General features: G+C 45.5%; 1 protein-coding gene across 2 annotated transcripts in view; it reads right to left on the minus strand.

Moving 5' to 3' along the window:
* Window positions 1-22,708, minus strand: part of LOC123750139 (alpha-2-macroglobulin-like) — a 434,012-nt gene that overhangs the window by 215,620 nt on the left and 195,684 nt on the right. The window contains exons 18-22 of one of the 2 annotated variants that reach the window (XM_069326236.1): window positions 22,409-22,491; window positions 16,760-16,881; window positions 15,934-16,084; window positions 13,023-13,156; window positions 3,187-3,291 (exon numbers count right to left, since the gene is read on the minus strand). The exons of the other annotated variant lie outside the window; for it this stretch is intronic. Of the exons in view, the coding sequence (XP_069182337.1) occupies window positions 3,187-3,291; window positions 13,023-13,156; window positions 15,934-16,084; window positions 16,760-16,881; window positions 22,409-22,491 (595 nt within the window). The remainder of the gene's footprint in view (window positions 1-3,186; window positions 3,292-13,022; window positions 13,157-15,933; window positions 16,085-16,759; window positions 16,882-22,408; window positions 22,492-22,708) is intronic. 2 annotated transcript variants of the gene reach the window in all.

A 22,708-nucleotide genomic window follows, 5' to 3' on the forward strand; every position in this document is an offset into this window, starting at 1 on the left:
CTTCCTTTTGACGGCCGTGATGGTCAAGTGGATTAAGGCGCCCTGTAGTTACCAGTTGCGTTGCTCCTGGGAGTATGGGTTCGAGTCACTTCTGAGGTGTGAGTTTTCATTCGCATATAGTCCTGGGGACCATTCAGGCTTGTTCGCATTTGTGTTCCTCACGTGTGCACAAAGAATGAGGTGATTTGGTGAAATGCTATGCCCAAGATTACCATCCGAGTTGCCGTCGGGAAAGTGGCTCAAATAGCCTTGGCTATCACTTCCTTTTGACGTCCGTGATGGTCAAGTGGATTAAGGCGCCCTGTAGTTACCAGTTGCGTTGCTCCTGGGAGTATGGGTTCGAGTCACTTCTGGGGTGTGAGTTTTCATTCGCATATAGTCCTGGGGACCATTCAGGCTTGTTCGCATATATATTATATATATACATATATATATATATATATATATATATATACAGGGTATTGAAATGGAAGTGATTGTAGAAAGCCTATTGGTCCATATTTCTTGATGCTTCTATATTGGAGCGGAGTCTTGAGGTGGGTAGAATGTAGTTGTGCATTAATTGGCTGTTGATTGCTGGTGTTGACTTCTTAATGTGTAGTGCCTCGCAAACGTCAAGCCGCCTGCTATCGCTGTATCTATCGATGATTTGTGTGTTGTTTACTAGGATTTCTCTGGCGATGGTTTGGTTGTGGGAAGAGATTATATGTTCCTTAATGGAGCCCTGTTGTTTATACATCATAAGAAGGAAAGTGAAAAGCCATGCAACCTCTGAAGAGACAACTAACACAACACCTATACCCCCTATTAGACTATTTTACAGGAACTTCTTTTCCACAGCTCATAAAACGGAGGAAAGGGTCCTGAAAGATATTGTTAATAGAAACGTTATCCCTACAGACAAAAATCAGAGGATACAACTGACGATTTACTATAAAACCAGAAAAACGGCCAGCCTACTCATGAGAAACTCTCCAGACACAAAACAGAACGCTTTAAAAGAGACTAACGTCGTCTATGCCTTCAAATGCCCACTTGGGGACTGTAAGCTCCAAAAAACCCAGTATATAGGCAAGACAACAACATCTCTTTCTAGGCGTTTAACGATGCATAAGCAACAGGGCTCCATTAAGGAACATATAATCTCTTCCCACAACCAAACCATCGCCAGAGAAATCCTAGTAAACAACACAGAAATCATCGATAGATACAGCGATAGCAGGCGGCTTGACGTTTGCGAGGCACTACACATCAAGAAGTCAACACCAGCAATCAACAGCCAATTATTGCACAACTATATTCTACCCACCTCAAGACTCCGCTCCAATATAGAAGCATCAAGAAATATGGACCAATAGGCTTTCTACAAACACTTCTATTCAATATCCATTGTTTCGTGTTCTGTCTTGTGTTGATGAAATTAATACCCTATTAATACTCTTGTTCTGTCTTGTGTTGATGAAATTAATACCCTATTAATACCACATTTTGTTCTGTCTTGTGTTAATGCCACATCACCCCTTCCACCTCACTCAAATGTAGATATAAAATCGGAGATACGTAAGTTCTATTCAGTTGTGTATTTGTGAACTAAAGTCTTTGAAAATGTAATAAGTTTTACGAAACGCGCCCGTGTCGCGTCAGACTAGAAATAAAAATGAATTTTGGAGAATTGATTTTTTATTTACCTCCAACAGTGAAGCGTAATGTACGAAAGATTGAGAAAATTCGTGTTAGAATTATTAATCTTACTTTTTCGGTCATATTTAATAATATATATATATATATATATATATATATATATATATATATATATATATATATATATATATATATATATATATATATATATATATATATATATATATATATATATATGTATATATATATATGTCGTACCTAGTAGCCAGAACGCACTTCTCAGCATACTATGCAAGGCCCGATTTGCCTAATAAGCCAAGTTTTCCTGAGTTAATATATTTTCTCTAATTTTTTCTTATGAAATGATAAAGCTACACATTTCATTACATATGAGGTCAATTTTTTTAATTGGAGTAAAAATTAATGTAGATATATGACCAAACCTAACCAACCCTACCTAACTTAACCTAACCTATCTTTATAGGTTAGGTAGCCGAAAAATTTAGGTTAGGTTAAGTTAGGCAGGTTAGGTAGTCGAAAAACAATTTATTCATAAAAACTTGGCTTATTAGGCAAATCGGGCCTTGCATAGTAGGCTGAGAAGTGCGTTCTGGCTACTAGGTACGACATATATATATATACATATATATATATATATATATATATATATATATATATATATATATATATATATATATATATATATATATATATATAATTCATCTGTATAAATTATCAATTGCTATCACATTTATCATTAATTTATCATAAGTGCTTGCATATTTGCATATAATATCTTGCTTGTATCATATAACTAGTTGTTATAATTACTAGACATGATCTCAGTTATTAGCTATGCAGTTTAAGAGCGAGGTTAGACTGTGTAGTGTTGAGAACTTTTGATACTAAAAGAGAACCAGTATTTAGAGTCACTGAACTGTGTTTTATCATTTCATCCATTGTAAACTACAATGCTGAAGTGTTTTAAATGCCAACAGGTACATTGTGTTTCTTCCATCACTATCCTGGTGTTAATAAGTAAAGTCCACATAGCATCCTAAGACAGGAGGATTGCCAGGACTTTGTATAAGCTAAGGAATTATAAGTTCATTTATTTTGCATTCTTATTTTAAAGTATCATTTATTAAGTTCCAGTCCAATTAATTTCCTCATTTAAGTCCCACATAAATGAGACTTTAGCCTTCAACGTGTGACATATCACACATGTGTGACATGTGTGGCATGAAAGAGTAATGCCACAACAGATCACATTATTCCAGCATTATGTATATGGAACCTGTTGAAGTCTCCTTCATAATACTGGTGTATATTTATTCAACGTCCTTTTTTTTATTTTTAACATTAAACCAATAAACAAAGAAATTACAATAGCGTAATATTACAAAAAGGAAATAATTTACAACAATGCAGGATGTGACCTAGCGTTCTAGAGCGTTTGGGACTCACCAGAATGATGGTTCAAATTTCCACATTTCTCCAAATGATTCTCATTCAATCGGTGTCATGCATGAGAAAAATACTCACTTTCATGGCCTTGTGGAAGACTTTACCAGTGTTGTTGAAGCAACCGTCCTTTCTCTGATTAGACTGAAGCCAAGTGCTTGTTTGGTTCAAATCATTCTTGTCAATCTGCAATTACCAACAGCAATCAGATTCAGGAAGTAGTATACAGTATACACCAAATAAAACATGAGTAAGAAAGTTATTGCTATTTGCTTCAACGATAATTAGCAGCGTTTGGGTGCTTAATTGATAGTATTACCACAGCTCATAGCAGCTCAGTAATTAGATCTCAAGAACAAATACCAAACCCAAACATTTGAAAATGAAAAATCCCTGATGTATGGGTCGGTCCTGGACCATTATGTGTGATGGTCCACGACGGATCGAAACGTCGTCGTGTTTTAATTTTTACATATGTGGGCTGGGTGTCAGGTGTGTGGGCTGGGTGTCAGGTGTGTGGGCTGGGTTTCAGGTGTTTGGGCTGGGTATCAGGGGTGTGGGCTGGGTATCAGAGGTGTGGGCTGGGTATCAGGGGTGTGGGCTGGGTTTTAGGTGTGTGGGCTGGGTGTCAGGTGTGTGGGCTGGGTATCAAGGGTGTGGGCTGGGTTTCAGGTGTGTGGGCTGGGTATCAGGTGTGTGGGCTGGGTTTCAGGTGTGTGGGCTGGGTGTCAGGTGTGTGGGCTGGGTGTCAGGTGTGTGGGCTGGGTATCAGGGGTGTGGGCTGGGTATCAGGGGTGTTGGGCTGGGTGTCAGGTGTGTGGGCTAGGTATCAAGGGTGTGGGCTGGGTTTCAGGTGTGTGGGCTGGGTATCAGGTGTGTGGGCTGGGTATCAGGTGTGTCGGCTGGGTATCAGGTGTGTGGGCTGGGTTTCAGGTGTGTGGGCTGGGTTTCAGGTGTGTGGGCTGGGTGTCAGGTGTGTGGGCTGGGTATCAGGTGTGTGGGCTGGATGTCAGGTGTGTGGGCTAGATATCAGGTGTGTGGGCTGGGTTTCAGGTGTGTGGGCTGGGTATCAGGTGTGTGGGCTGGGTATCAGGTGTGTCGGCAGGGTATCAGGTGTGTAGGCTGGGTATCAGGTGTGTGGGCTGGGTGTCAGGTGTGTGGGCTCGGTATCAGGTGTGTGGGCTGGGTTTCAGGTGTGTGGGCTTGGTATCAGGTGTGTGGGCTGGGTTTCAGGCGTGTGGGCTAAGTATCAGGTGTGTGGGCTGGGTATCAGGTGTGTCGGCTGGGTATCAGGTGTGTAGGCTGGGTATCAGGTGTGTGAGCTGGGTTTCAGGTGTGTGGGCTTGGTATCAGGTGTGTGGGCTGGGTTTCAGGTGTGTGGGCTGGGTATCAGGTGTGTCGGCTGGGTATCAGGTGTGTAGGCTGGGTATCGGGTGTGTGGGCTGGGTATCAGGTGTGTGAGCTGGGTATCAGGTGTGTCGGCTATGTGTCAGGTGTGTGGGCTGGGTGTCAGGTGTGTACTCACCTAGTTGTGCTTGCGGGGGTTGAGCTCGGGCTCTTTGGTTCCGCCTCTCAACCGTCAATCAACAGATGTACAGGTTACTGAGCCTATTGGCCTCTATCATATCTACACATTTAACTGTGTATGGAGTCAGCGTCCACCACATCACTTCCTAATGCATTCCATTTGTCAACCACTCAGACACTAAAAAAGTTCTTTCTAATATCTCTGTGGCTCATTTGGGCACTCAATTTCCACCTGTGTCTTCCTAGTGCGTGTGCCCCGTGTGTTAAATAGCCTGTCTATATCAACCCTGTCGATTCCCTTGAGAACCTTGAATGTGGTGATCATGTCCCCCAAACTCTTCTGTCTTCCAACGAAGTGAGATTTAATTCCCGTAGTCTCTCCTCGTTGCTCATACCTCTCAGCTCGGGTACTAGTCTGGTGGCAAACCTTTGAATCTTTTCCAGTTTAGTTGTATGCTTGACTAGATATGGACTCCATGCTGGAGCCGCATACTTCAGGATTGGTCTGACATATGTGGTATATAATGTTTTGAAAGATTCCTTACACAAGTTTCTAAAGGCCGTTCTTATGTTAGCCAACCTGGCATATGCTGCTGATGTTATCCTCTTGATATGAGCTTCAGGGGACAGGTCAGGCGTGATATCAACCCCCAGGTCTTTCTCTCTCTCTGACTCTTGAAGTATTTCATCTCCCAAATGGTACCTTGTATCTGGTCTCCTGCTTCCTACCCCTATCTTCATTACATTGCATTTGCTTGGGTTAAACTCTAACAGCCATTTGTTCGACCATTCCTGCAGCTTGTCCAGGTCTTCTTGAAGCCTCAAGCTGTCCTCCTCTGTCTTAATCCTCCTCATAATTTTGGCGTCGTCAGCAAACATTGAGAAGAATGAGTCTATACCTTCTGTGAGATCATTTACGTATATCAGAAACAGGATAGGCCCAAAAAATGAGCCCTGTGGGACTCCACTGGTGACTTCACGCCATTCTGAGGTCTCACCTCTCACTGTAACTTTCTGCTTCCTATTGCTTAGGTACTCCTTTATCCACTGGAGCGCCCTACCAGTTACTCCTGCCTGTTTCTCCAGCTTATGCATCAACCTTTTATGGGGTCCTGTGTCAAAGACTTTCCGACAGTCCAAAATATGCAGTCCGCCCATCCTTCTCTTTCTTGCTAAATATTTGTCACCTGATCGTAGAATTCTATAAAGCCTGTAAGGCAAGATTCACCCCTCCCTGAACCCATGTTCATGTGTTGTCATGAAGTCTCTTCTCTCTAGATGTGTTACTAGGTTTTTTCTCACAATCTTCTCCATCACCTTGCATGGTATACAAGTTAAGGACACTGACCTGTAGTTCAGTGCCTCTTGTCTGTCACCCTTTTTGTATATTGGTACTACATTAGCAGTCTTCCATATTTCTGGTAGGTCCCCCGTTTCCTGTGACCTACTATACACTATGGAGAGTGGCAAGCAAAGTGCTCCTGCACACTCTTTCAATACCCATGGTGAGATTCCGTCCAGCCCAACAGCTTTTCTCACATCCAGCTCCAATAGGTGCTTCTTGACATCATCTCTTGTAATTTCGAATCTATCCAAGGTCACCTGGTTTGCTGCCACCTCTTCTAGCGCCGTGACATCTCCCTGTTCTATTGTAAAGACCTCCTGAAACCTTTTGTTGAGTCTTCACACTCCTCTTTATCATTCTCTGTGTAACTGTCCTCGCCCACCCTAAGTTTCATCACCTGTTCCTTCACTGTTGTCTTCCTCCTGATGTGACTGTGTAGTAGCTTTGGTTCGGTCTTGGCTTTATTAGCTATATCATTTTCATACCTTTTCTCAGCTGCTCTTCTCACACTGACATACTCGTTCCTAGTATCTCTCTCTACTTTCTGGTGTTCTGTTATTACGGAAGTTCCTCCATGCCCCTTTGTTCAGCTCCTTTGCTTTCATACATTCCCTATTAAACCACGGATTCTTCCTTTGCTTCTCTGTTTTTTCCTGTCAGGCTGGGACAAACCTGCTTACAGCCTCCTGACATTTTTGGGTGACATAGTCCATCATGTCTTGTACTGACTTGGTTCCGAGTTCTGTGTCCCAATGTATATCCCATAGGAATTTATTCATCTCCTCATAGTTTCCCTTTCGGTACGCCAGCCCTTTGGTTCCCAGTTCTTGTTTGGGGGTGATAATTCCTAGCTCAACCAGGTACTCAAAGCTCAATACACTATGATCACTCATTCCCAATGGGGCTTCCAACTTAACTTCCCTTGTATCCGACTCATTTAGGGTAAATATCAGATCAAGCAAGGCTGGTTCATCCCCTCCTCTCATTCTTGTCGGTCCCTTGACGTGTTGACTTAGAAAGTTTCTTGTTGCCACATCCAGCAGCTTAGCTCTCCATGTGTCTGAGCCTCGATGTGGGTCTCTGTTCCCCCAATCTATCTTCCCATGGTTGAAGTCTCCCATGATTAGAAGTCTGGATTTGTTCCTGCTAGCCACAGAAGCTGCTCTCTCTATTATATTGATGGTGGCCAAGTTGTTTCTATCATATTTGTGTCTGAGTCTTCTGTCATTCGGTGGGGGGTTATATATGACTACTATTATAATTTTCTGTCCTGCAGTTGCTATGGTGCCTGATATGTAGTCACTGAAACCTTCACAGTTCTGAATTACCATCTCTTCGATACTCCAATCTTCTCTTAGTAGCAAAGCTACACCACCTCCTCCTCTCCCTTCTCTCTCTCTTTCCTCACTACATAGTAGCCTGTGGAAAACACTGTGTTTGTTATGATTTTCGTTAGCTTTGTTTCTGTGAGTGCTATTATGTCTGAGTTTTCTTCTAGCGCCCATTCTCCAAGTTCACTTGTTTTTATTGTAATCCCATCTATGTTAGTGTACATCGCCTTGAAACTCACTTTCTTCTGTTCATTTTCATGTCCCATTCTTGGCGAGTATTCTGCTGGAGTGGGAAGCTGTTCTGTGGGTGAGAAGATCTGTGAGGTGGTTTGCAGGGTCTCAGAGGATTTTGGGGTGGGGGGTGGGGGTTTAAGGGAATGGGCGACAGGTAGGGTTTGGGTTAAGGAGATAGGGGGACATGGAGGATACAGGGTGAGGAGGATAGGGAGGTATGGATGAAGGGGGAGGGGGGAAAGGTGGGAGGGGGGACATGATGGGATGGGGATGGGGTGTCTAGGGTCAGAATGGAGTGGGGGGGTTAGGGACTGTTGGGTGGGGGCAGGTAGGGTGAGGAAAAGGGAGGGGTTTCTATGCAGAGGGGGGTGGTGGTGTTGCCCTCCCCGCTGGTGTTGCTAGGATGCTGGTTTGGGTTCCCTCTGGTCTCTCTGGGGAACTGTGTGTTGGGGCTGTGATTTCCTGGTTTGTTCTCCTCTCCCTGCGCTTCCTCCTTGCTCAGCTGCCCTGGCTCTCTCATCCTTCGTCTGTCCCTCTGCAGGAATACTTTTTTGTATCCCTCCACATGCTGCAGACGTGATCTCTTCCTTTCGTAGAATATCCTCCTTCGTGGTTTCATTTGTAACAGCACCTTTACAAGTCGGTTTCTGTCCTTGTTGTACCAGCCCAGCCTGAAAACCTTCTCAATGTTATGTACAGCCCCTTCCATCTGTAACCCCTTCAATAGCCCATGTACTGCCTCTCTATCCTTGCTATTCCATTCCTGCCTGTTGGATCCTTCCTATTCTTTGATGCCTACAACTACCACTGATCTTTTTCTTTCCAGCAGTTGAGTGGTGCACCTTGCTGCTTCCTGTGACGTAGCTGCCTGCATCGCTACCTCCTCACTGTGTCCATTGCTTCTGAGCTCTTTTTCAGTCGTTCCGCAAATGTTTCAGGTACAGAGGCATTTCCTTCCAATGTAACATTCCCACCTTCCCTTTGGATGATAATCTGATGCTCGGTCTCTTTATTTTTCTCTGTGAGGGATTTGATCTCCTCCCTTGCTGATGCCAGCTCACTTTGCAGATTATTAATTGTAATCCTCATTTCATGCATCTCCCTCCTGAATTCCTCCAGAACTTGGGTTAGCATCTCCTTCGTTTGGTCACCCTGGCTGCCTCCTGTGTCCCTGTTGCGGCCTCCTGCCATTTTGCCCCTTGTCAAGAGAGAGAGAAGAGAGAGAGAGAGAGAGAGAGAGAGAGAGAGACAGAGAGAGAAGAGAGAGCAGAGAGAGAGAGAGAGAGACAGAGAGAGAGAGAGAGAGAGAGAGAGAGAGAGAGAGAGAGAGAGAGAGAGAGAGAGAGAGAAGAGAGAGAGAGAGAGAGACAGAGAGAGAGAGACAGAGAGAGAGAAGAGAGAGAGAGAGAGAGGAAGAGAGAGAGAGAGAGAGAGAGAGAGAGAGAGAAGAGAGAGAGAGAGAGAGAGAGAGAGAGAGAGAGAGAGAGAGAGAGAGAGAGAGAGAGAGAGAGAGAGAGAGAGAGAGAGAGAGAGAGAGAGAGAGAGAGAGAGAGAGAGAGAGAGAGAGAGAGAGAGAGAGAGAGAGAGAGAGAGAGAGAGAGAGAGAGAGAGAGAGAGAGAGAGGAGAGAGAGAGAGAGAGAGAGAGAGAGAGAGAGAGAGAGAGAGAGAGAGAGAGAGAGAGAACGTGTGTGCGCGTGGGATGGGGTTAAGAGGAGGTAAGGTGTTTCAGCTTACGGCAGGTAAGAGAAGGGGTGGATTATGAGAGGTTTTCCACGAAAGGTGTTAATCTCTTCTAGCCCGTGTGCGCGCGTGTGTGTGGGTGCATACGTACGTGGGCTTGAGAGCGTGCGTGTGTGTGTGCGTGCGTGCGTGTGCGTGCGTGTGTCACGAGTTCCCGTAAGTGCTAACTTCTACCCAATGAGCCACTTTGAGATTTTAAATATATATGCTATCCTGAACAAGAATTTGATAATATTTTACCTCACACTGTACACCTGAATAATTGACCTGAAAGGGGGGTACATTCCAGTCTGCTTCCCTCTCACACAACTAGATGAGTAATGACGACGTATGGTTGACGATAGTCTCCGTCGTCGCCTTCCACTTGGTGATTCACTAAGTGCTAGTAGATTGATGATTGCGGTTCTTCTCTATACAAATCTTTGGAGTCAGTCACTGTATCGTTGTGTTCCAGTTCACAAATTTACTTTACCACTGATCACAGTCACAACCCAACAAACACAATCAGGTAGTTCCACGGCAGGTCGTCCCACCTGGCCGTCAGGTCAGGTCGCTCTACGCGGTCCTCCACACTGTATATGCACCGGTGATGCCACTAGCTCCACTTTGGTTTCTTCGCACTATCACTAGCGATATAACTATGCTATGTAGCACCCTGCTAGCTACACACTGCGAGAGGCCAAATACTATGATCTAGCCTTTATACTCCTTCAATGTCCTAAGAAATTGACGAATTTCCGCGGATCTCACTAATCGTGTGTATCCCCTACCGTCGCTGGCCTACTACTCCAGCCTGTGTGGGCTGGATGTCAGGTGTGTGGGCTGGGTATCAGGCGTGTGGACTGGTTATCAGGTGTGTGAGCTTGGTATCAGGTGTGTGGGCTGAGTATCAGGCGTGTGGACTGGTTATCAGGTGTGTGAGCTTGGTATCACGCGTGTGGACTGGTTATCAGGTGTGTGGGCTGGGTATCAGGTGTGTGAGCTGGGTATCAGGTGTGTGGGCTGGGTATCAGGTGTGTAGGCTTGGTATCAGGTGTGTGGGCTGGGTATCAGGTGTGTTCTCACCTAATTATACTCACCTAGTTGTGCTTGCGGGGGTTGAGTTCTGGCTATTTGGTCCCGCCTCTCAACCGTCAATCAACAGGTGTACATGTTCCTGAGCCTAATGGGCTCTATATCATATCTACACTTGAAACTGCGTATGGAGTCAGCGTCCACCACAACACTTCCTAATGCATTCCATTTGTCAACCACTCTGACCCTAAAAAAGTTCTTTCCAATATCTCTGTGCCTCATTTGGGCACTCAGTTTTCACCTGTGTCCCCTAGTGCGTGTGCCTCTAGTGTTAAATAGCCTGTCTTTATCTACCCTGTCGATTCCCTTGAGAATCTTGAATGTGGTGATCATGTCCCCCCTAACTCTTCTGTCTTCCAACGAAGTGAGGTTTATTTCCCGTAGTCTCTCCTCGTAGCTCATACCTCTCAGCTCGGGTACTAGTCTGGTGGCAAACCTTTGAACCTTTTCCAGTTTAGTCATATGCTTGACTAGATATGGAATCCATGCTGGAGCCGCATACTCCAGGATTGATCTGACATATGTGGTATATAATGTTCTGAAAGATTTCTTACACAAGTTTCTAAATGCCGTTCTTATGTTAGCCAACCTGGCATATGTCGCTGATGTTATCCTCTTGATATGAGCTTCAGGGGACAGGTCTGGCGTGATATCAACCCCAGGTCTTTCTCTCTCTCTCTCTGACTCCTGAAGTATTTCGTCTCCTAAGTGATACCTTGTATCTGGTCTCCTTCTTCCTACCCCTATCTTCATTACATTACATTTGCTTGGGTTAAATTCTAATAACCATTTGTTCGACCATTCCTGCAGCTTGTCCAGGTCTTCTTGAAGCCTCAAGCTGTCCTCCTCTCTCCTAATACTTCTCATAATTTTGGCGTCGTCAGCAAACATTGAGAGGAATGAGTCTATTCCCTCTTGGAGATCATTTACGTATATCAGAAACAGGATAGGTCCAAGAACAGAGCCCTGTGGGACTCCACTGGTGACTACACGCCAATCTGAGGTCTCACCCCTCACTGTAACTCTTTGCTTCCTATTGCTTAGGTACTTCCTTATCCACTGGAGCGCCCTACCAGTTATTCCTGCCTGTTTCTCCAGCTTATGCATCAACCTTTTATGAGATACTGTGTCAAAGGCTTTCCGTCTTTGTTGGCTGGGTATCACGTGTGTGGACTGGGTATCAGGTGTGTGGGCTGGGTATCAGGTGTGTGGGCTGGGTATCAGGTGTGTGAGCTGGGTATCAGGTGTGTGGGCTGGGTATCAGGTGTGTGGGCTGGGTATCAGGTGTGTGAGCTGGGTATCAGGTGTGTGGACTCGGTATCAGGTGTGTGGGCTGGGTATCAGGTGTGTGAGCTGGGTATCGACCTAAACATCTGGCAATCCGGAAATCCATTCAGTAGATAAATTGTTTATTATTGTTACCAACACAGGTCTCTAGTGACCTACTGCCAGCATTTCAAAAGATCAGTCTTGCCTCAGAACCTTCTCAGCCGTCATGAGCAATACGATCAGTCTACCTGTCCCAGTGGCCGCATTTGTGATGAGGATATTGCTAGATTATTGTACTGACTGCTCAGTCAATAGTGATGAATTGGTCTCATCGCTTTAGGTTGCTTAGGGTGTGGAAATACAATCCGATATTAACAATTGTGTAGTACTTATAGAAGCAGTGGTCGAACGTACAAAACTTCACCACTGCACCCAAAACAGTCAAACTCCTGGGGCTCCGTCTGTTGGGCTCCGTCTGTTGGGCTCCGTCTGTTGGGCTCCGTCTGTTGGGCTCCGTCTGTTGGGCTCCGTCTGTTGGGCTCCGTCTGTTGGGCTCCGTCATGTTGGGCTCCGTCTGTTGGGCTCCGTCTGTTGGGCTCCGTCTGTTGGGCTCCGTCTGTTGGGCTCCGTCTGTTGGGCTCCGTCATGTTGGGCTCCGTCAGTTGGGCTCCGTCTCGTCTGTTGGGATCCGTCTGTTGGGCTCCGTCTGTTGGGCTCCGTCTGTTGGGCTCTGTCTGTTGGGCTCCATCTGTTGGGCTCTGTCTGTTGGGCTCCCTCTGTTGGGTTCCGTCTGTTGGGCTCCGTCTGTTGGGCTCCGTCAGTTGGGCTCCGTCTGTTGGGATCCGTCTGTTGGGCTCCGTCTGTTGGGCTCCGTCTGTTGGGCTCCGTCTGTTGGGCTCCGTCTGTTGGGCTCCGTCTGTTGGGCTCCGTCAGTTGGGCTCCGTCAGTTGGGCTCCGTCAGTTGGGCTCCGTCTGTTGGGCTCCGTCAGTTGGGCTCCGTCTGTTGGGCTCCGTCAGTTGGGCTCCGTCAGTTGGGCTCCGTCTGTTGGGCTCCGTCAGTTGGGCTCCGTCAGTTGGGCTCCGTCAGTTGGGCTCCGTCAGTTGGGTTCCGTCTGTTGGGCTCCGTCTGTTGGGATCCGTCTGTTGGGATCCGTCTGTTGGGATGCGTCTGTTGGGATTCGTCTGTTGGGATTCGTCTGTTGGGATCCGTCTGTTGGGATCCGTCTGTTGGGCTCCATCTGTTGTGATTCGTCTGTTGGGCTCCGTCTGTTGGGCTCCGTCTGTTGACCGCCATTTACACAAGGAAGTTCAAGTTAGCTTGGCGTGAAACAATTGGCTTGGAATGAATGCTTGAGTGTAGAGTAATGTAAAACACAGCAAGAGGAGGTCCACTCACCACAATAAACTGTTGGGCCTGGCTGAAGGACTTGAGGACGAAGGCCGACAACCAGGTGGAGCCGGAGTCGTCAGCGTTGCCGAAGGCGCTGAAGGAGCCGTCACCTCTACGGTAGAGGAGCTCCCGTTGGTACCCTGCAGGCAGCCACTAATGTAATTATGGCAAACTAATACATTAACTAGTTACTACAACACGCTCTTATAACAAAAGCATAAAAATTAAAGAAACAACAGAAAGCCAATAGCCATATACATGTCTCACCTGCACTAGAAACAATTAAGTGCACTAGAAACAACACGTCTGTTATGGTATCCCGAAATTTGCAACACAAATCAACAAACATGTTTCCATACCAGTATTTACCCAGGACTTCGACGGGTATTTCGATGGTCTTCCTGATTGTTTTGCACGTTATGGGAATATTGTTTAATTCATTTTCTTCCTCTGCTTAAAACATCTGTTTGTATTTTTTAAATTGTCTAATCTTTCTAGTGTGAACACTGATGTAAAGTATTCATATACGTTGGCTGCCTTTTTATCATTAATTGAAATTTGGTTGGACTTATCTTCGAAGGGTCCTATCTAGTCTTTTGTCTTTATTCTACTTCTCTAGTGGGCATAAATATACTTTGGATCTTTCATTATATTTTGAGCAAGTTTTCTTTCATAGTTCCTTTTACCTGTTCTTGTGCCCTGAGCAGAGAAATAAAAGCCCTTCTATATGTGTGAACCCGTGTGCCTCCTGGTGGACTCTTAATTCTTTCAGAGGTTTTGCCTTGCTGTTATAGCACTGGTGACAACCCGTCATCCACCTCCTCCTTTTACTTTTCGTTTTTGGTACTCACTCAGATCCAAGCTCAGTGTTAAATTTGTAAAATGTTCCCACGAAGCTTCCACGTCTCTGACTACCAAGAGATATTTTGCAGTTTCTGTATCATTCTGTGATACAGGAACTGCATCATACAGGAACTCCTCGAAAGCAGTCTAGAACGTCATCGTTCCAGACCTTTATATGGGTTTCTATAATTGTGTTCTATCTTAGAATATTACGGGGCGAGCTTCTCCTCTTGCTGAGTTTGATCGACCACGACCTCCTCTGGTGTTAGCACAAGGTCCAGAATGTTACTGCCTCGTGTGGGCTCTACCACGTTCTGAATAAAAAATAAGAGTCTTGTACCAGGCCGAGAAATTGTTCCTCTTCGGCTTGTGATTTTGGATTCACCCAAAATCCATTGTGTAGTGATTAAAGTCTACCATTATAAGAGCTTGGACTTCACCATATTTTTCAAGATATGTAAATCTTGAAATTCCTCTTCTGAAGCTGTGGCAGTCCTTTAGCCTACTTCCACACTCTGTTATAATTTCCAGTAACGATGAGCCAGCTACCACCGTTACAGCTGCCACTGCCTAACAGCTGTAACGGTGAGCAAGCTGTACCTTTGTGCTAGCTGCAACGGTGAGCCAGCTGTAACTAAGCCAGCTGCAACGGTGAGCCAACTGTAACGTCGAGCCAGCTCTAACTGAGCCATCTGTAACAATGAGCCAGCTGTAATGGTGAGCCAGCTCTAACTGAGCCATCTGTAACAATGAGCCAGCTGTAATGGTGAGCCAGCTCTAACTGAGCCAGCTGTAACAATGAGCCAGCTGTAATGGTGAGCCAGCCAGATACCAATCAAGTGGTAACCCGGCATCTGGTCCCCGCGGTGTTCCACACTCTGGATGCCATCGACAGTAGAGTACAAATTTCGGCGTTTTAAAGGTATTTTATCAATTATAATCATTGTGATAATTAGCATATACCTCCTTAGTTTGGTACCCAACCACTTGGGCTGGACGGTAGAGTGACGGTCTCGCTTTATGCAGGTCGGCGTTCAATCCCCGACCATCCAATTGGTTGGGCACCATTCCTTTCCCCCGTCCCATTCCAAATCCTTATCCTGACCCCTTCCAAGTGCTATATAGTCGTGATGACTTGGCGCTATCTCCTGATAATTCCCTTCCTTAGTTTGGTTCGTGTAGTTTCAAATGCTTATTGTTAGCACAGTGGTCTACGTATTTGGTTAATAACCTCGGGATTTATTCTCTAGGTCGGACAGAAACGGTTGGACATTTTTTCCCTGCGCACGATGTTTACCTAGCGGTAAATAGGTAATCAAGTAGCAGTAAATAGGTGTAAATCCACCTAAATCCACTCACCTAGCATTAAATAGATACTCACCTAGCAGTAAATAGATACTCACCTAGCAGTAAACAGATATTCACCTAGCAGTAAATAGATACTCACCTAGCAGTAAATAAGTACTCACCTAGCAGTAAATAGATACTCACCTAGCAGTAAATAGATACTCACCTAGCAGTAAATAGATACTCACCTAGCAGTAAATAGATACTCACCTAGCAGTAAATAGGTACTCACCTAGCAGTAAATAGGTACTCGAGAGTTTCTAAAGTGTAGTAGAGCCACCAGGGTTAGCTATAGTTGACTACGGGGGACCTGGAATAAGCCCAAGTACGGGCTCTCTGCCTGACGACGATATCAATAAGAGACGTATACCACATTGTTAGAGTTTGCTGACGAGGCAGCCAGAGTTGTTCTGAAGCACATGTAAACTCCGGCCCACACTTGTTCACAGTAAACTAACGCGTTTAGCATTAACTCGGGTTATAAACATGGGCACGTCCAGGAACCATTGTGGGCCGTAGTTTTGATGACTAATATGGGCTCACCATAGTCCGTGCTGCTTGGAACTTTTGTTCCGAGTAGCTGAATCTAAAACAACAACAACATTACTTAGCTTGAGGGACAGCAGGTAGTGACCAGTCATCACCCACGTTGTCAGACCTCAGACCGACCATAGCCAGAAATATTGGCTAACTGTCCTTACATAGATAGAGATAATAATGAGGTTACCGGTCTTCATGTAGGTGAGGAGCCTCCTGGTGGTCTCCGGGGTGGTCTGGTTGGAGGCCTTCAGGTACTGCATGATGAAGATGTTGGGCACCAAGTTGATCATGTTCTGCTCCCCACACCCGTACGGCATCCGGATCAGGCTCCCCAAATTCTTCAAGGAATTATGGAAATATTCTGGGTTATAATGTGTTAAGAAGCCGTTGCACATGCACCAAGCATCCACCGTTGTGTGTAAAGTTCATGCAACACTTTATTATTAGTGTCATCAGCAAGTTTCTTGCACTTCACAAGAAATTACAGTATAATAATTTTTTGTAATGTCAAATCAGAGGGAAAATTCTATTTAAACTGACTACTATATGAACTATATAAGATGATATTTAAACAGAGATTTAATTATTGTTCAAAATATTTAAAAAATATTTGTTTCATTAATTTATTTAACTTCAAAGAAAGGACACCACAAAATTTTATAAAAATAGTGATTGGAGCATTAATTGTTCTATAGTATCCAACATGAAAGTCGATAAGGCATATAATTTTTTTATTTTAATCAATTAGTGTATATAAAGAGATCATGAAGCCCAAACAGGTGATATGAGAGCCCAGAATATCTTAGCTGACAATGGTATTGAGCTGCACTAATGTTTACTCTGATGCATGTTAGTATGTAACCAACATATGGGGGGATATTGCTCACCTTGTTACACTGATCTCTCCCTATGATTTAAGGTTTACACATAACTATCACAGAGAACATGAGTGAGTGAGTGAGTGAGTGAGTGAGTGAGTGAGTGAGTGAGTGAGTGAGTGAGTGAGTGAGTACCTCGAGTGTGAGAGCGATGAGGTCACCGACGGCCGTGACCCAGCCTCGCTCTGACCCCTCCACCATGACCTGTGGGATCTCCAGCTCCCACGCCTCCAGCGAGTCCTCGCCAGTCTCAAAGTCTGCAACAACAACAAATATACTTCACCAAATGTTTAGACAATATACAATGAGTATTTCCTAGAATAACTCTTGTGTAAGCCTTTTCTAAAACAAAAATAATGGCTAGCACTGGAACAAAGTTTTGGTAGTCAGTGTGGGGACTGCATATATAACTCTAGATGGGGTACCCAGCGGTGTCCGGGTCTCTCTCCCCCCCCCCCCACTCTCCTCCTCACTTCAACTCCCTAATTCTCTCTCATTCCCATTCTACCTCCCTCCATCCAGTAAAAGCCGAGAAATCTGCTGGTGAGCAAACTATGAAATTAAAAATATTGGGTTGATTGTCCTTAGAGTCGGTGTTTGTAGCAATAGAAGCCAATCCAACTTAAGGAGGGTCATGAGGAGCCGAATGCATCCACCTTTGACTCTTACCATACAATAACAATTCACCATGCAAAGTTGAATAAGGCTAATTACAACCATCGCCTCCAACCGAAGATAGACTAACAAGCAGACATTCTCTTTTACAGATATACTAAAGGAGGATACCCGGCTGTGCTCGGGTCTCCCTCGCCCCTCTCTCCGAATCTTCCCCTTCTCATCTAGCTTTCCCTATCCCGTCTTTTCTTCCCATCTCCTCCCATGTCAAACTTTCTCCACGTTGATCCCCCCTTCTCTCCTGTACACCTTTTCCAATCTCCCCCTCTCTCCAGTACCCTATTCAAGCATCCTTCTTCTACCCATTGTTCAAGCATTCTTCTTCTACCACCTTTTCCTTGCCTGTGAGCTGCCGACGCCTGACCTTACCACTGTACCGCGGTGGAGTAAGCGGCTGGCAGCGCCTTGGTCACCAGTCACTAAACAGCTCCAGGTGATTAGTTTATTATTATTAATTATCGTTATCAGTATAATGACAAGGTCAATATCACCAAACATCTCAACGAGTCTAGTGTAAGAGAGAGATGGGACTGATGGCATATGATCACGCAAAATGATCTCGTCGTTAGCAGCGTGAAGCACCAATGTAGAGTTGGGCCTAGAGCTTAAGTAACGAGCCGAGTGTTGACAGTCACACTGATCACTGAGGGTGACAGTCACACTGACCACTGAGGGTGACAGTCACACTGATCACTGAGGGTGACAGTCACACTGATCACTGAGGGTGACAGTCACACTGACCACTGAGGGTGACAGTCACACTGATCACTGAGGTTTTTTTTTTCTTCTACCACAGACGTGGCCACACATTTACAATGCTAACCAGCATATATACATTTTCTTCTGTCCTCCATGGACAGGGTTAGAGAAGTGTTAAACATATAGTTCAAGGGTTTATTGAACACTCAACTACAGAAGGTGATTCGGTGCTTTTAAAATGCTAAGCTATCCTACATACGTAAATACATATATACACAGATTTACGTATGCCCTACATAAAGTGTTTGATGTGTCTTTTACATAGTGTCATTAATGTACATTCACAAAGGTGAAATGTAATTCTGATCAGCTTCCAATATATACTTTATACCCATACATATACATACACACACACATATACATACATATATACACACACACACATGCATTCACATACATTTGTCTCATTTACTCTGACCGGGTGAGGTAGCTGATAAAGAAACTCGTGTGCAATTAAGCACTTAATCACTGAAGGTGATGAAGGTGCTTTTACAAGCTCAGGTTATATAGTTACATCATATATATACATTGTATGATTGATATATTACATGGTCAATCTTGGATACAAGTCCAATATATCATCGAGTGTTCCAGTACTCATATAGTAATTACAGAGTTCAGCATACCTTAGCCCAGGAGGGCCAAAGTCAGTCAGTATGGGACATTCTACAATATAATGTTCAAGAGAGTGCATGTTTTCTCTTTCACAAAGTTGACACATTGTGTACTCAACATTTGGGTTTTGAGAAAGCTGCCAGATACGTCTATATCCCAGGCGTATTCTGGCCACTATAACATCACATTGCCGGGTTCTTGTTCTATTAGTCCCATATGTGAATGTCTCCTCACGATATCTATCATAATATTTAATGCTACAACTTTCAGGTCTTTGAGAATTTGTTAGGTCGGTGAGATTTTCATTAGATATTTGTTTAAGTATTATCTTTGTCACTGCTAATGAAACACCCATATCAATTTCTACCACTGGTTTTCTGCAGGCTGTCTTAGCAAGCATATCAACAGTGTCATGCCTTGAGATGCCAACATGTGATGGTATCCATAGGAATTTAATCTCAAATCTGTTTTCTTTGGCAGCTAAAACATTCATTCGAATATCACTGACTATTTTCTGGGTGTCACTACTATGTGCGTTCAATGCCAGGAGTGCACTCTGCGAGTCACAGTATATAAGTCCACTGCCTTTGTCTTTTAACAATTCAGTGGCAAGGTATATGCCTGCAAGTTCGGGTTGAGTTGTACTTGCCCAGTCATTGACGCGCTTCATTGCTGTATGTACGAGAGAAGATTGTTCAAATATGTTACATGCACATCCGGTACATCGTCCACCTTCTTCTACAGAGCCGTCGAGGGTGACAGTCACACTGATCACTGAGGGTGACAGTCACACTGATCACTGAGGGTGACAGTCACACTGATCACTGAGAGTGACAGTCACACTGATCACTGAGAGTGACAGTCACACTGATCACTGAGGGTGACAGTCACACTGATCACTGAGGGTGACAGTCACACTGATCACTGAGAGTGACAGTCACACTGATCACTGAGGGTGACAGTCACACTGATCACTGAGAGTGACAGTCACACTGATCATTGAGGGTGACAGTCACACTGATCACTGAGAGTGACAGTCACACTGATCACTGAGGGTGACAGTCACACTGACCACTGAGGGTGACAGTCACACTGATCACTGAGGATGACAGTCACACTGATCACTGAGGGTGACAGTCACACTGACCACTGAGGGTGACAGTCACACTGATCACTGAGGGTGACAGTCACACTGATCACTGAGGGTGACAGTCACACTGACCACTGAGGGTGACAGTCACACTGATCACTGAGGGTGACAGTCACACTGATCACTGAGGGTGACAGTCACACTGATCACTGAGGGTGACAGTCACACTGATCACTGAGGGTGACAGTCACACTGATCACTGAGGGTGACAGTCACACTGATCACTGAGGGTGACAGTCACACTGATCACTGAGGGTGACAGTCACACTGACCACTGAGGGTGACAGTCACACTGATCACTGAGGGTGACAGTCACACTGACCACTGAGGGTGACAGTCACACTGACCACTGAGGGTGACAGTCACACTGATCACTGAGGGTGACAGTCACACTGATCACTGAGGGTGACAGTCACACTGATCACTGAGGGTGACAGTCACACTGATCACTGAGGGTGACAGTCACACTGATCACTGAGGGTGACAGTCACACTGATCACTGAGGGTGACAGTCACACTGATCACTGAGGGTGACAGTCACACTGATCACTGAGGGTGACAGTCACACTGATCACTGAGGGTGACAGTCACACTGACCACTGAGGGTGACAGTCACACTGATCACTGAGGGTGACAGTCACACTGAGGGTGACAGTCACACTGACCACTGAGGGTGACAGTCACACTGATCACTGAGAGTGACAGTCACACTGACCACTGAGGGTGACAGTCACACTGACCACTGAGGGTGACAGTCACACTGATCACTGAGGATGACAGTCACACTGATCACTGAGGGTGACAGTCACACTGACCACTGAGGGTGACAGTCACACTGACCACTGAGGGTGACAGTCACACTGATCACCGAGGGTGACAGTCAAACTGATCACTGAGGGTGACAGTCACACTGATCACTGAGGGTGACAGTCACACTGATCACTGAGGGTGACAGTCACACTGATCACTGAGGGTGACAGTCACACTGATCACTGAGGGTGACAGTCACACTGATCACTGAGGGTGACAGTCACACTGACCACTGAGGGTGACAGTCACACTGATCACTGAGGGTGACAGTCACACTGATCACTGAGGGTGACAGTCACACTGATCACTGAGGGTGACAGTCACACTGATCACTGAGGGTGACAGTCACACTGATCACTGAGGGTGACTGTCACACTGATCACTGAGGGTGACAGTCACACTGATCACTGAGGGTGACAGTCACACTGATCACTGAGGGTGACAGTCACACTGATCACTGAGGGTGACAGTCACACTGACCACTGAGGGTGACAGTCACACTGATCACTGAGGGTGACAGTCACACTGACCACTGAGGGTGACAGTCACACTGATCACGGAGAGTGACAGTCACACTGATCACTGAGGGTGACAGTCACACTGACCACTGAGGGTGACAGTCACACTGACCACTGAGGGTGACAGTCACACTGATCACTGAGGGTGACAGTCACACTGATCACTGAGGGTGACAGTCACACTGACCACTGAGGGTGACAGTCACACTGATCACTGAGGGTGACAGTCACACTGACCACTGAGGGTGACAGTCACACTGATCACTGAGGGTGACAGTCACACTGACCACTGAGGGTGACAGTCACACTGATCACTGAGGGTGACAGTCATACTGACCACTGAGGGTGACAGTCACACTGATCACTGAGGGTGACAGTCACACTGACCACTGAGGGTGAGTCACACTGATCACTGAGGGTGACAGTCACACTGATCACTGAGGGTGACAGTCACACTGACCACTGAGGGTGACAGTCACACTGATCACTGAGGGTGACAGTCACACTGACCACTGAGGGTGACAGTCACACTGATCACTGAGGGTGACAGTCACACTGATCACTGAGGGTGACAGTCACACTGACCACTGAGGGTGACAGTCACACTGATCACTGAGGGTGACAGTCACACTGATCACTGAGGGTGACAGTCACACTGATCACTGAGGGTGACAGTCACACTGATCACTGAGGGTGACAGTCACACTGATCACTGAGGGTGACAGTCACACTGATCACTGAGGGTGACAGTCACACTGATCACTGAGGGTGACAGTCACACTGATCACTGAGGGTGACAGTCACACTGATCACTGAGGGTGACAGTCACACTGATCACTGAGGGTGACAGTCACACTGATCACTGAGGGTGACAGTCACACTGACCACTGAGGGTGACAGTCACACTGACCACTGAGGGTGACAGTCACACTGATCACTGAGGGTGACAGTCACACTGATCACTGAGGGTGACAGTCACACTGATCACTGAGGGTGACAGTCACACTGACCACTGAGGGTGACAGTCACACTGATCACTGAGGGTGACAGTCACACTGATCGCTGAGGGTGACAGTCACACTGATCACTGAAGGTGACAGTCACACTGATCACTGAGGGTGACAGTCACACTGATCACTGAGGGTGACAGTCACACTGATCACTGAGGGTGACAGTCACACTGATCACTGAGGGTGACAGTCACACTGATCACTGAGGGTGGTACAAGGCTGCACAACAATGAAGGTATATCCTTACCTTTAGAGCAGATGTACTTGCTCCAGGTCTTCTCTCTCAGGAACCCCTCGGCCTCCACTGTGATGGGTTTTATCAGTGAGTCTCTGAAAACGATTATAGGAAAGTATTTAAACCATCTCGTTCTATTTATACTAGCATACTGTTTAGGTAGTTTATGAAGAACTATTACAAAGTTATTATGATTGTATTGGATGAATTAAGCAATTAAGTGTATCTCTTGGAGTGTGCTAATCTCTAGGTTCGGTTTACCCTTATTCACTATTCTTAAAATTTTCTATTTTATTTTTTACGAGTTTCTTT

This window comes from Procambarus clarkii, chromosome 18 (genome assembly GCF_040958095.1).
Source record: "Procambarus clarkii isolate CNS0578487 chromosome 18, FALCON_Pclarkii_2.0, whole genome shotgun sequence".
Lineage (NCBI taxonomy): Eukaryota > Metazoa > Arthropoda > Malacostraca > Decapoda > Cambaridae > Procambarus > Procambarus clarkii.